General features: G+C 51.1%; 3 protein-coding genes across 3 annotated transcripts; 2 read left to right on the forward strand and 1 right to left on the reverse strand.

Annotated features, from left to right (window-relative positions):
• Positions 1 to 311: 311 nt before the first annotated feature.
• On the reverse strand, positions 312 to 4,760 carry BDW70DRAFT_41365 (GTPase-activating protein BUD2). The gene is made up of 2 exons (XM_073743952.1): positions 1,606 to 4,760; positions 312 to 1,551 (listed from the first exon to the last, which is right to left on the reverse strand). Exons 1-2 carry the CDS (start codon positions 4,418 to 4,420, stop codon positions 557 to 559), a joined length of 3,810 nt encoding a protein of 1,269 aa, XP_073600887.1. The 5' UTR covers positions 4,421 to 4,760; the 3' UTR covers positions 312 to 556.
• A 1,875-nt stretch (positions 4,761 to 6,635) lies between these two features.
• Positions 6,636 to 10,002, forward strand: atgI (autophagy protein ATG9). Its single transcript, XM_073735240.1, has 2 exons — positions 6,636 to 7,700; positions 7,759 to 10,002. Exons 1-2 carry the CDS (start codon positions 6,952 to 6,954, stop codon positions 9,881 to 9,883), a joined length of 2,874 nt encoding a protein of 957 aa, XP_073600888.1. The 5' UTR covers positions 6,636 to 6,951; the 3' UTR covers positions 9,884 to 10,002.
• A 504-nt stretch (positions 10,003 to 10,506) lies between these two features.
• On the forward strand, positions 10,507 to 13,572 carry BDW70DRAFT_127255 (class I alpha-mannosidase 1A). The gene is made up of 2 exons (XM_073735241.1): positions 10,507 to 13,248; positions 13,300 to 13,572. The coding sequence occupies exons 1-2, from the start codon at positions 10,838 to 10,840 to the stop codon at positions 13,337 to 13,339; spliced, it is 2,451 nt and encodes an 816-aa protein (XP_073600889.1). The 5' UTR covers positions 10,507 to 10,837; the 3' UTR covers positions 13,340 to 13,572.
• Positions 13,573 to 13,601: the final 29 nt, after the last annotated feature.

Below are 13,601 nucleotides of genomic sequence, written 5' to 3' on the forward strand. Positions count from 1 at the left end.
GTCCACAATCAGCAAAGTGTTCAAAAGAGACAATAAAGAGCATTGGCATCACTCATATGGACCATGAAAACGAATACCCCACAGCTCTTTTTTTTCCTGCAAGACTAAGTCTTGCAAGAAAAGGGCTCTTTGATCCCTATGCGACACTCACATACAAAGACACAGACATAGACAGAATAGCCATCACAACAGGGTATCAACACCATGAGAAAATGCTTTCAAAAGAGAAAGAGGAGTAGTAGAAGTAGAAGAGAGACATGGAAGGAAAGAGCGTTAATCGTGAGGAGCATATATGGCAGAGATGCGAAACGGCAACGGCTGAGGACTGAATGCCCTTAGCCGAGAACTAAAGCATATACACCAGAAGATGCAGAAAACAGCAAGTGTTAAGCCACCAAATGTTATAAGACAGTTGACAGAGACCTGTTCTAGGTCGGTCTGTCTTTCTGTTTATGCTTTTAGGTGACCCACATGGGTTCAATCGGCGGCGGCGGCAGGAGGTGAGTGCGGAGCATTAGCTGTAGAAATTGTAATTATGGGATGGTGGTGATCGTCGTCAGAATTCATTCCGTAGCTCTTCGCGTGACTGCTGCTGGTTGGTATCGCGGTCTTTGCCCTTGCGCCTGGAAGGTGCAGGCACGAAATCGAAGAAATTCCGGTATTTACTCGTTGTCTCCCTAGTCATACTAGACCTACGGGACTTGGCAGCATCGGGAAATTCAAGCGAATATGTCGAAGAGTTTTTGGAGCTCCCCGTGCTATCCCGAGGTTCAGACCACCTTGGTATTGAAAAAGGCACTCGGCTCTGGTCCCAAGTGGCAGAAGAGGAACTCGGAGGGGTCTCCTCGTCGGCTTCAGGAGCATAATCAGTTGAACGCCGCGGGAGGGACGGCCGAGTGGCAAAGTATCCGATGGAGTTGCGGTGGCTTCCGGTAAAAGACGCCGCTGATGGCATGATGGTTTCGGAGATGGGCGCTGAAGAAGGCGCCGCGGCCGGAGTAGCAGGCTTGGACGAGCTTTCTTCGTAAAGTGTCACAGAACGCTCCAGAGAGTCAACCAATTCTTCCCACTTAATTTCGAGGTTGCCGCTGGGACGCTCCGCCAATTCCGCTCTGCTTAAGCATTCCTTAGTTCTCTGTTGTAAGCGGATAGCAATCTCATGGAATCTCATAACTGCAGGGTCTAATTCTTCCAGTTGTGAAAGTCTGCCTGGCGCAACTTCTAGCCATATTCTGATCAGATTGGCGAAGCTTCGTGCATGGTCGATCAGGAAAGGAAGGCTGGGGAACCCCTCGCGCGACGGTGGCGGAAGACGGCCGAGAATCTGGATGGGAGTGGCATAGGATGGCGTGACGATGGGAGTCGGGCGATCGGCCGGGATTGCACAAATGGAATCGACAAATGTCTTGAACTCATTCCGGTTGCTGTTAAGGAATTTGTTCATCGGCTCCATCCACGGTTCTTTGCTTCCGAACGTTGTCATGTTGGCTAGGCCCTGTAGGGCTTTGGCAATCAGTGTCAGAGTGCGTTGGGCGCGCGGTCGGGGATGATCTAGACGCGCATCAGTAATGTGTCACAGCCGCAGAGAAATTAATGTAGACTTACCTTTCAACAATCCGAAGAGCTTCGGATTCAGGATTGCCGGACAAAAGAACCGCAAGAAGAGGAATCCAGAGACACTGCTGTACGTGACTGAGCGGAGGAAATCGCCATAACGGTCATCAGCACAAGCTCGAATATGTCGAAAAATAAGTCTTAACTCCGCCGGGCATCGTGAGGCGGAACTAGCTATGGACTTCCAAACACTCGTAGTAAGGCTGACCAGGTTTTTCCAGTTGCGCTCGAGATCGTCTGCCCGATGTATCCGAGACGGATCAACTTCGCATTCAGGATCGGTTTCATCGATTTCGTATAGCCGTTCACCAATCGTTTCTTCTAGGTATTCCTTGCCCAGCCGACGCATGTGGAAATCAAGAGCTTTGGTGAGAAGCGAGTTTCCTCGGAAAAGGAGATTCGCTTCTAACGTTGCAGTGCGTCCTAGATCGCGAACTAGGACCTCTCTATCTTGACCGTGCTCTCTGGTGTCGTTGGAATGGAGCCGCGATGTATATCGAAGTCTGTTGGCCGTGGACTCCTTGTGAATACCATCGATCTCATCTTCAACGAGCGCGGATATCCATTCGACCGTCGACCCTGACACTTGATAAATATTCATAAGTGCTTCAGACAGCTGATTCAATTCCGAAGACATAATCTGAGCCATGTTGACAGTGAGGCCGTTACCAAACGAGTGGAGAATTTCGGACATTGGTGCGTATTCGTGAGACATGAGCACAACTGTCTCCTCCATCCGAGCTCTCATCAACATCTCGCCGACACATTGATCCCTATCATCCAAAATCGGCCACCACTTTTCAGTTTCCGTACCTGGTTCTAGGTCGTCGAGTCGGATATCCACCCTTCCACACATGGCGTCTTGAGAAGATACCTCAACGTCATCCAATAGACGCGTTGGATTTGTGTCCTGGTTCAATGCATATGTACCATGCGCCACTAACGACCAATCACGTTGTGCTGGGTTGAGAGTTTTCACCATTATGGAAGCCTGAGAAAGAACCGGCGGAAGATCGTTGAAAGTAAACTCTTCTCGCCAGAAGGGATTGGATGTACGGTACTTTACAGCAGTTTTCGCCCGAATCTCGCCATCTAGAAGGACCTCCGTGTAGTAATCGTTGGTTGCGGATGCCGTGGCCGCATTAAAGTGAGACCGCGACTGTTTACGACTCCTAGGCGTCTCATCGACGCCTTTATTACCGAACATCTTCGCTTCGGTTACCTTGACAGTTAGCATCCTTTCGATTCTGAACATATCGGTAAGGGATGTTATGTTGGCATTGCCAGAGTCAACTGAGCCTGGTGTCTTTACAGTGTCATCCTCGGGCGGATTCGCCGGGCCATACAGTTCCGGTGTGGTAAAGGCCCGCAGCAGCACAAACCACACTTCGAAGAGTACTCGAGTCTCTAACGCGAGATAAAGCGGGCGGGTCAATCCGGACACAGAATGCACTGCGTATTGCGGGTATATCGCTATGCAAAATTCATCTTCCAAAACAGAAGATTCTAATTTCTGGATTGCGCAGCGTGACAGCTGAGATAATTGGATGCAGGTCACGAGTGTGATGTCGGACTCGGTGAAAAGTCGAAAAGCGCCATTCTCCTGCAGCGTGCAGCTCACCTTTTGCCAGGACGAGGACAGAGCGCGCTGCTGCCGGAAAGTTGAGATCCGACGACCAGAAGACGGTCGAACACCTGAGGCACTAGGCCTATCCCAGAGAAGCATTTTGCCTACTTTTATGATGGCGGCGTCTTTTTGAGCAGTACTTTCAGAGTTCCTCCGGCGGTCCACCACGCGACGGTCAATCATCGTAACAGACTGCGGCTTCGTCATCTTATTCTGCACGCCCTTGGGGCGTATTGGCTGCCAGCATAGTAAGGCCGCGAGCCAGGAGTCGAATGTCTCACTCACGTGAGGTCGCAATTCCACCCCAAGACCTGATGTGAAGGTAGAAACACTGAGATAATTTGTTCGCGTTTCTGGATCCACAAGAGAGCGAACTTGACAACCACGTAAGTCTGGGATCAGTGTCTTTGCCAGAGCTGGCTCGCCTTTCGCTTGGTAAATCAGACTGCCCATTGCGACATTGATAGCACAGTAACCTGAAGACCAAGCAGTGGTGGATGATGTTCGGAAAGAGAGAATACCATGCATTCTTCCGCACGTGGTCTTCATAAGCTGCAATATCTTGGAGCTATCCGTATTCGACAAAGACGAAGACCCTAATCCCGAGCTTCCAGGAGACCTGCTCAACCGTGGACGGCTGGGGGTTCGGGGAGAGAATACGGGAGATTGTATAGACGGAAAACCGATGGAAGATGCCGATTGATCCTCCGCATTCTTAGGCTGAGGGGTCGTGTTGATAGAGCCCAGGCGATTTCGCGTACGAGTAAAAAAGGAACTTGACGATATGTCGCTTCGTTGGTCGTCCAGGGTGGTAGTGCGAGATCGGGCCCGCTGGCTCCTCAGTTCCAAATGTGTGTCATCTTCATCCCCTGTGGAGTAATATAAGTTATAGTCGAGTCGAGATTCTCGCTCAGGGCCTCTTATTCGGGCTGCAGCACGCGGTGAAGGTGCAGCACTAGAAGGGAGAGGCTCCGTCTCCGATCCAGGCGAATTGTTCCCAGTTTCCGAGGAGTCAGGGGTCACGGTCCGGATGGTTGTTTCCCTGAAGCTGTCCGGGTATACCATGCCGTGGCGGTCTTTCGACGACGACTTCTTGCTCGGCCTACGTTCCACCGGACGGCTGTAAGCTCCCTGGTGCATTGAGTTCCGCTTGTACCCGTTCGAGCTCTCCGACTCCATCTTTATCTGCGGGCGGCAGCGACGCTCCAGGAGAAGTCGCTACAAGACGCAAGCAGGCAAAAGCACATATATCGAATATAGTCTGGTTACGTTACCTTGCAGCGGCAGGCTGGGACCCGACACAAAATGCGCAGCCGACCTCGAACAATTGAGAGCGTTGGTCGTCCAATGGGTCGCTAGATGAACGCATGGAGTCCGGATAGGGGGTGATTGATAAAGTCGCACATTCGGTCGAGGCCGGGCGTTCTGGGGTACAGATGGGAGCTGAAGCAACGACACGGGCCACCGGGAGGCTGTAGGTTCAGGGGGCCGTCGTATCGGCTGAGGTAAGAGGGCAGCGAGGCAAATCGTCAGAAGATTCAAAGGGCGACGGATGCAAAAGCCGTTGACAACACTGAAGTGGCTGAGTTGTTGTCGAACAGTCAATTTCGCATGGCGGTGTTGTTGCTAGATAGCTATGGGAAGAGCGGATTAGCTTCTTGGGGAGGGGAAGAGTGTGGAGGAGAGAAAAAGTGGTACGGAAGCACGGCGGAACGGTCTGTCTGGGCTGGTTCAACCGCCCGCTAGCAGCGTGATATCATTGGACTGTCCGTTGGAGAAGGGGACCGTACTGCCTGTCTTGTTCACTCTTCAGCCAGCTCTGGCCTTTGCCCAACGTGTGGTCGTACCAGGTTAACTGATTACGCCTTGACGATTGCTCGATTGATTTCGATTCCGTTCTCACCGCGCGAGTTGGAAGGACTGCAGATCGTACGGAGTACGTGGAGTACGTCAGAACGAAATCCTGGGGTGGCAGTACCTAGTAGGTACTTTCTGGAGTTAGTACTTTCAGATTTCTTCTGTTTTGTACAACAGAGGGTTTCGGTTATCGGGTTCTGGGTAAGCGAGAGGAGGACACAAACGGCGCGGGTATGAGAAGGAGAGAAAGGTGGGGAGGAGCGGAAGATCATGAGCGAGAGAGACGACAGGATTTGGAGAGAACGAGATGGGCGCAGGATAGCGACACCACTAATCAGTCGTGGGGATAGACTGCTCAGCACGACGAGTTCTCCGCGTGTACGGAGAAAGTCCACCCTTTCGATTCTCCATTCTCAAGTACTAGAATGCTAGCCTCGCATTGTTCTTGATTACTACGATCTTTAGAACGATCTAATTGCCGTGACCAAGGACAAAAAGTGAATGGTGCTTATGAATTAATTATTATTCTAACAGAAAGCGACGATAGCATAACGAACACCTGAGTCGGTGTGTCGAAAGAGTAGATCTATCGCTCTCATTGGAGCCCACTCTCTATCAAGGGCCCTTTTCTCTCCTGCTGGCGGTCGAATCACGCCGCCTTCTGCAGAGAAGCTCCCACATCTCTGTAACTCTGTTTCTCTTCCTTCTCTCCGAGCGTCCTCCCGGAGAAGTCTCGGCTTACAACCATTATTATTTGATGCTATCGCACCGCTTGGACAGGGATAGGCTCAATTCCTAGTCTCGTAGCTGGTCTGGACTCATACTGGCCTCCAACAGCGATGGCCAGTGCATCTTAAGATCATCAGGATGCCTGCAACCTGCAAGTCATCGCGGGATTGCTGGGGTAGTCTACTAGAGTGGATTTGTTGACGGGCGAATATCGGCCCCTCTGCTTAACAAGAATCACGGTCACTGTTCCCACTTGTTTACGAATGCGAATGAACCTGTTTTTTCCGACCGCCAAACATGATTCAGGCCGGTGGGTTTAGAAGTGATGACTGATTCAACAGTACACTGAGTTGGGCACCTCGCCGTCCTCCGGCCTTCTAGAAAGACCAAACGCACCCTGCTTCCATCGGAATTGCACGTAGAATCATCGAAGGATTCCAATGTCTCGTACGATATGGCGCTGTGAGTACATATTTTTGTAATTCTATAACCCAGCCGACCCCTCACCCGTACTAAACAGCGGTAAAGCTTGTTAGGATCCTGGTCCCTGAACGGATAAATTGACCAGATAGACCTGCAGCACACCTCCACATAGCTGCAAGGCCAATACCAGAGACCACTAGGAGCCAACACTACCGGAACACTACTGGGTAACTAGGTCTATGATAGTAACCGTACCTGGAAGTCGTCGTAGTAACCCCAACCCGATCACATGATCCTGGTGCCTCAGGCTGTAAGGCTCTTAAAGCTTGCATCATAATCCGCGTGCCCACAGCTGCGGCTCCCAAGCTTCTATCAATGTCATGGGATCAAGGCTGCTCATAGCCTTATCAGCTGCCACTTGCTGTTACCTGCCACGATACTATAACGGACAGTACTTGACCATCGGTGTCTCTGAAAGCCGGGGAGGCAAACCTTCATCCGTTCCCGACGTTTAGTTCTATCACCATCACCCTTTGGATAAGCTCCCGTTTGTCGCATCTCCGCAACTCGCTATCTACCATCTACATCATTTGATGACGGCCATCTGAGAATGATTCTGGCTTTGAGGCCGCAAACATATACCCATACTGTCTTGTTATGCTGATGATAGGAAGATCTGCTCAGGTAGGCTTTAGCCCAACATGATGGCCTCGAACGTCCTGTCTCGCTTGCTTCCCCAAACCGGCCAGTCAGTATACGAGACGATACGCCAACATGACAATGATTCCGATGCGTCGGACGTAGAGGAACGTGCTGGCTTGGTTTATGATGATGATGTCAACTTGGGGAATCGCTTCAGCGATCGTGAACTCGAAGAAGCCATGGCTGATGCTACTCGGGAGGGATCTTCGAGCCCGAGCGATACGTTCTTGACGCCTCAAATCGCACAAAGAGGGCCTCAGGAGCGCTCAGCTAGTTCCGGGCCTCGCATGCGTAAACCCAGTAACCCCAGGTTCATGCGTTCAGTAACACCCCGGCCCGAGTTTGTCGAGGATGACCTTGACGATGACCACGATGACGATGTCCCCGCGTCTCTCCTGATGGAAGGCCAGCATGACGATGAGGATCTGAGGACGCGACTTCCTCCTCCGCCTTCGCATCACTTCTCCGACCCGCAGCCTTCTCGCTCTGCTCGTTCTCCTCGTCGCGAACACATTCGGTGGGATAACACCAGGGATCAGCGGCCGTCACACGATCTTCCTCGACGGAACCAACTAAGAAGCCTTTGGTCAGCCGGTCACCCTAATATGGCCTTGGTAGATCCGAAGGAGAAAGCAATGTGGATGTGGGCGAATGTGGAGAACTTGGATAACTTTTTGAAAGAAGTCTATACATACTTTTTGGGAAATGGAATCTGGTCTATCCTGTTGAACCGGCTACTGAGCATTCTGTGCGTCCAGGTCCATTTGCGGTTTTGACATTTCAAGTTTGTGGCTGATGATCAGTAGAACGTTCGCATTCGTCGTGGGGTTTACAACGTTTCTTACAAATTGCATCGACTACCGTCTCGTTCGCACCAGCAAATCACTAGACCAAATACTGATTTCAAAGTGTACCAGCCGCATGTCCGCATCTTCTACTTTTTTACTTTGGTTGCTCTGCCTTTTCTGGATTGGAAAGGTCTTCCAATTAATATTGGATGTCAGGAGGCTCAAGAACATGCACGATTTCTATCATTACTTGCTCGGGGTATCCGACACCGAGATTCAGACAATCTCCTGGCAAGAAGTCGTCAGTCGTCTAATGACGCTGAGAGACGCCAACCCCGCTACTGCGGGCGCTGTATCAGCATATAATCGGCGGTTATTGGGCAGTCAATCCAAACAACGAATGGATGCTCACGACATTGCAAACCGTTTGATGCGCAAAGAAAACTATCTGATCGCTCTGATCAACAAGGATATTCTAGATCTAACGCTTCCAATACCGTTTCTGCGGAACAGACAATTATTTTCCCGTATCCTGGAATGGAATATTAATCTATGCATTATGGACTATGTTTTCAATGAACAAGGCCAAGTACGACCATTGTTCTTGAAGGATACCCACCGAAAAGCCTTGAGTGATGGCTTGCGACGACGCTTCAGGTTTTATGGCATCTTGAATATCTTCATAGCGCCTTTTATCGTCGTCTATTTCATGATGCATTATTTCTTCCGATATTTCAACGAGTTCAAGACCTCCCCGTCACAGCTTTCCTCACGCCAGTACACGCCACTCGCCGAATGGAAGTTTCGTGAGTTCAACGAGCTATGGCATCTTTTTGAGAAGCGAATCAACTTGTCCTACCCGTATGCGACCCGCTACGTGGACCAGTTTCCAAAAGACAAGACCGTCCAGGTTGCTGGCTTTGTAGCCTTCATTTCAGGAGCGCTGGCCTCTGTTTTAGCTCTAGCGTCTATCCTAGATCCGGAGTTATTTCTTGGGTTCGAGCTAACGCACGATCGGACGACTCTCTTCTATCTTGGTGTCTTTGGCTCTGTCTGGGCGTTTGCTCGGGGAATGGTGCCCGAGGAAACGCTTGTATTCGATCCGGAGTATGCTCTACTCGAAGTTATCCAATTCACTCACTATTTTCCGAGCCACTGGAAAGGGAAATTGCACAGTGATGACGTTCGGAGAGAATTTGCTGTATTGTATCAGATGAAGATCATCATCTTCATGGAAGAGATATTGAGCATGATTTTTACGCCCTTCATCCTGTGGTTCAGTCTGCCCAAGTGCAGCGAACGTGTTATCGACTTCTTCCGGGAGTTCACTGTGCACGTCGACGGCATGGGCTATCTTTGCTCTTTCGCTGTGTTTGATTTCAAAAAGGGCACAAATGTTATCCCACAAGGGCATATCAACCAGCGCGACGCGCGGCAGGACCCTCGTGTGGACTATTTCTCTACAAAAGATGGCAAAATGCTCGCTTCATACTACGGTTTCTTGGATAATTACGGCGGAAATCCTCGTGCTACCAATGCAAACAAGCGCGCGTTCCATCCTCCGCCAACGTTCCCATCCTTGGGATCTCCACCATTTGTCGGCGCTAGCAACATCGGGAACCGACAGGACCCGATCCAGGCTCGCGTTAGCAAGGCTTCTGCAGCTATCGGCCAGCAATCAATGATGGGTGCCACTCGGTTGGGAGCTCTCGGCGTCGGTGACACTCAATCTCCTGCCCCCTCGCTCCTCCTCGACCCGCATCATCAGCCATCAGCATCAGGGTTCCGAACCCCAAACCGCGTTGCACCACATCATCGTCAACGTCTGGGCCGTCCTCCACCGGCTCCCGTGTCCGAATCGATCATCGATGATAATGAGCCGTCTATCACAGCCGCGCGTCGCCCTGCTCCTAGGCGAAAATCAGGGCAACTACATGCAAACTCTGGGTCAAGCGAAGCTTTCGGCGCTGGCGACAGTAACGTCGAAGACTCGTGGGGGATGAAATCAGGTGGCGAAGTAGATGAGGAAGACGCGGAGGAAAATGTAGATGATGTAGTAGGGGGCGCAGGGGTTCTTGGACTGATCCAGCAGTTCCAGAAGGTAAATAAGGATAACCGACCTCGTGCGGCTGTTGGACTCTAGGAGACCTTCTGTCAATTATTATATAAAACAGTGACAGGTCATAGAACTCTTCTGTCCGCTGTCCACGTCACAAGACAGGGCTAGTAAGGCGATAATAGAACCGAATAAGCGCAGAGCAAGGCCACACCCTACATGGACCCTAGATCACCTGCCATTAACGATGTGAAGTCCCGACATTCGTGCAGCTGATCGGAAAAAATTTAGCGATTGCACTCGGACGCTCTCATCATGATTAGGCCGTTGTTCAGGGGCCATCGATTGGCCGCATCCTGCCGTAATTTTACGATTCAGGGTCGAGACCCTTAATTCTGGGGAATCGATATACCTGAACGCGGGGGCAACCAGATACAAACCAACCCAGACCGCTGGGCGTGGAATGAGCTGCGAGCATCTATGTCGGTGTACCTTCTAAACGACATTAAATGTATTTTACTTCTCGAAAGGAATCCCTTGGACGCTGAATCATGCGGAGAATGATGTCCTGATATGATACAACTAGCTCCGCTCCGTCAAGCCACAAGGGTCTGGGCAGCTCCGCTATAAATCAAAATTGCCTGCACGAACAGGCGAATAACAAAGAAAACGCCCGAGCGCGAGCGTTTCCTCTTCCTCTAAGCCTTGCAGCTGGCTCTGCGTCTATTGATCAATCCTTTGGCTGAATTTCCCCAGAACTTCAGCCCTCTACATCCTGTCCTTATCGCAACTCGTTAACCTACACGCGACCTCGCGCGACTACACGCCTCAGGTTTCGAGATGCCATGAAATCAGAAATTCAACCCCCTTTCCATCATTATCATTCTCTGCATTCTGCGAGTGATCTGTCCTTCGACGTTCCTTCTTTCCAGCGCTGCGGCGCCTTCACTCTCGTTGCCTGCGTTTGACCACGCTCTTACGTCTCCTACTGCTGATTATTAGACTCCTCCCTACGCCCCCAATACAGGGAACTCGCCGGCCATGTTTCGTGCACGACGATCTCGCATCTCGCTGGTGTTTGCCGTTATATTTGTCCTCCTCATATTCCACTTTAGCCGCTCTCGCAGTTACGATCAACCTGCAATCTTGCAGGTACCTCCGCCGCCCGTCGATCACCATAACCCCCCTTTCCCCGTCCAGAACGTCAAAGATCCAAACAAAAACGACGAAAGTGCGACGGGCAGTGGGGCTCCTCCGCCTGCGTTGGTAGAGCCAGAAGAATACCAGCGACCACCACTTTACGCAGATTCAGATGACAGCCCAACTCCTTCAATAGAACGCCCGGACACCCCGAGCAATGTACCATCTCAGGACCCTGAATTTGATGCTGTCAGACCTCAGACGGGTGCGCAGACCCAAAATAAACATGAAGATGAAGAGGATATTGCCCCAATTTCTCACTGGAAGCCGATGCCCGAACGGCATCCAATCAGTCCGGAGGCTTTGATCAAGCTGCCAACCGGGCAATCAAAGGAACTCCCCCAGCTGCAAGCCAAGTTCAAGGACGAGTCATCCTCGGACAAGATGCAGCGGCTGCAACAACTTGACACCATCAAGTCGGCGTTCTTGCATGCGTGGAACGGTTACAAGATTTCTGCCATGGGTCATGATGAGGTTAGACCTCTGCGCGGTGGTTTCAAGGACACATTCAATGGCTGGGGCGCGACCCTTGTCGACGCCTTGGATACCCTGTGGATCATGGATCTCAAGGAGGAGTTCTCCATGGCAGTCGACTACGTCAAGAAAATCGATTTCACCACCAGCACCAAGAAAGAGATTCCGGTCTTTGAGACCACTATTCGCTACCTAGGCGGGATGCTCGGCGCCTATGACATTTCGGGACACAAATACGATATACTTTTGAAAAAGTCTGTTGAGCTTGCGGATGTCTTGATGGACGCCTTTGACACACCGAACCGGATGCCAACCCTCTTTTATAAGTGGAGCCCGGAGTATGCTTCAGAGCTTCGCCGAGGAGACTTTAAGGCTGTTCTCGCCGAGCTTGGCTCTCTCTCTCTCGAGTTCACCCGTTTGGCGCAGTTGACCAAGCAGGACAAGTACTACGATGCAATTGCACGAATCACAAATGAGCTCGAAAAGTATCAGGATTTGACAAAGCTCCCCGGCTTGTGGCCTCTCAACCTGGACGCATCCGGGTGCAGGCGAGTTCCCGGCGTCTCGCGAGAGCCTGCTGCGGCTGGGCAGCCAGTCAGATGGTCCTCTGACGAGATCAACTCGACGAGCTCAGTATTGCATCACGCAAGACAAATTCATGAGGACGGAAAACCTGCCCGCCATGAAAATGAGTCGTCTGAAACGGGTTTTCCCGTATCAGTTGATACTCGGACTCCTCCCCCAAAGCAGGATTGCACCGGAGGCCTCAATGACCAGCTCTCAGGCATTGACAAGTTCGGACTCGGAGCTCTTGGTGACTCTACGTACGAGTATTTACCGAAAGAGTATATGTTGCTCGGCGGTAACAACGACCAGTACCTCAACATGTATCAGAAGGCCATGGACACGGTGCGAGAGTATCTTGTTTATCAGCCGATGCTCAAGAATAATCGCGATGTCCGCTTCTTAGCGACAGTTAGTATGACAAAGAGCCTTGATGCAAACCCTCCTGGTCGTACCACTTTCGCGTACGAAGGCACTCACCTCACCTGTTTTGCTGGTGGTATGTTTGCCATTGGCGCCAAGTTGTTCGGGCTTGATAAGGATCTAAAGCTGGGTAGTCAGCTGACGGACGGCTGTGTCTGGGCATATGAAGCCACAAAGTCCGGAATCATGCCGGAAGCATTCCAGCTGGTCCCTTGTAAGAAAGGCGAGCCATGCGAATGGGATGAGGACGCATACTACATGGCCATGGATCCTTATGCCGACAAGCGGCCAAAATCACATAGCAAACGCTCCGCCGGCCCTGAAAAGGGGAATTGGCACGTCGTCGCAACAGCCGAATCGTCTTCGCGCCAGGAAGATGAAACACAGAAATCAACCATTACTGAGGGCCGACACACCGGTACAACTACCGGGGCAGGCGCGCTCTCGCACGAGGAATTCGTTACGGGAAAAATCCTCAACGACCGACTCCCGCCGGGCATGACAGGAATTTCGGCTCGGCAGTACCTCCTTCGCCCAGAGGCGATCGAGTCTGTCTTCATCATGTTCCGCCTCACGGGCGATCCTTCCTGGCGCGAGAAGGGTTGGAAGATGTTCCAGGCTGTCGACAAAGCCACGAAGACGGAGCTGGCGAACTCGGCCATTTCCGACGTAACCGTCGATAATCCACGCCCGGTGGACAGTATGGAATCATTCTGGCTTGCGGAGACTCTGAAATACTTCTACCTCCTTTTCAGCGATCCAAGCCTGGTGAGCCTTGACGAATATGTCTTGTGAGTGATGCTTGACTTTATCGACTGCTTGATGTTGACTTTTTCTCTTAGGAACACTGAGGCTCATCCATTCAAGCGACCCAAGTACTAAAATAAATGATCTTTTAGCCTGTATCTATACATGGCCCCTCCGCGTGTAAAAGCATTGAGACCATCTAGACAGTGTCGCTGCATTTTGCTGAGACATTTGAACTTGCCAAAGGAACCTCTTTGTACATTTTCTGCCCTTAAGTGATCCTTCTCCACAAGATGCTTTCAGCACGTATATAATTGCATTGTATAGTAAAATCTCTGATCCTCGGTGCTCTGGATTAAATATAGAAAGGACGTTGAGTGGTGCCGCACTAGAGCAA

The sequence above is a fragment of the Aspergillus foveolatus genome, assembly GCF_047715535.1.
Source record: "Aspergillus foveolatus strain CBS 279.81 unplaced genomic scaffold BDW70scaffold_2, whole genome shotgun sequence".
NCBI lineage: Eukaryota > Fungi > Ascomycota > Eurotiomycetes > Eurotiales > Aspergillaceae > Aspergillus > Aspergillus foveolatus.

What these genes read in the sequence shown, in the direction of transcription:
- atgI (XM_073735240.1), top strand. Translation starts at nt 6,952, where the DNA reads ATGATGGCCTCGAACGTCCTGTCTCGCTTGCTTCCCCAAACCGGCCAG. An exon ending in AACCGGCTACTGAGCATTCT is followed by an intron (nt 7,701 to 7,758) that starts GTGCGTCCAGGT and finishes GATGATCAGTAG; the next exon opens with AACGTTCGCATTCGTCGTGG.
- BDW70DRAFT_127255 (XM_073735241.1), top strand. Translation starts at nt 10,838, where the DNA reads ATGTTTCGTGCACGACGATCTCGCATCTCGCTGGTGTTTGCCGTTATA. An exon ending in AGCCTTGACGAATATGTCTT is followed by an intron (nt 13,249 to 13,299) that starts GTGAGTGATGCT and finishes TTTTTCTCTTAG; the next exon opens with GAACACTGAGGCTCATCCAT.
- BDW70DRAFT_41365 (XM_073743952.1), bottom strand. Translation starts at nt 4,420, where the DNA reads ATGGAGTCGGAGAGCTCGAACGGGTACAAGCGGAACTCAATGCACCAG. An exon ending in GCTCTTCGGATTGTTGAAAG is followed by an intron (nt 1,552 to 1,605) that starts GTAAGTCTACAT and finishes ATGCGCGTCTAG; the next exon opens with ATCATCCCCGACCGCGCGCC.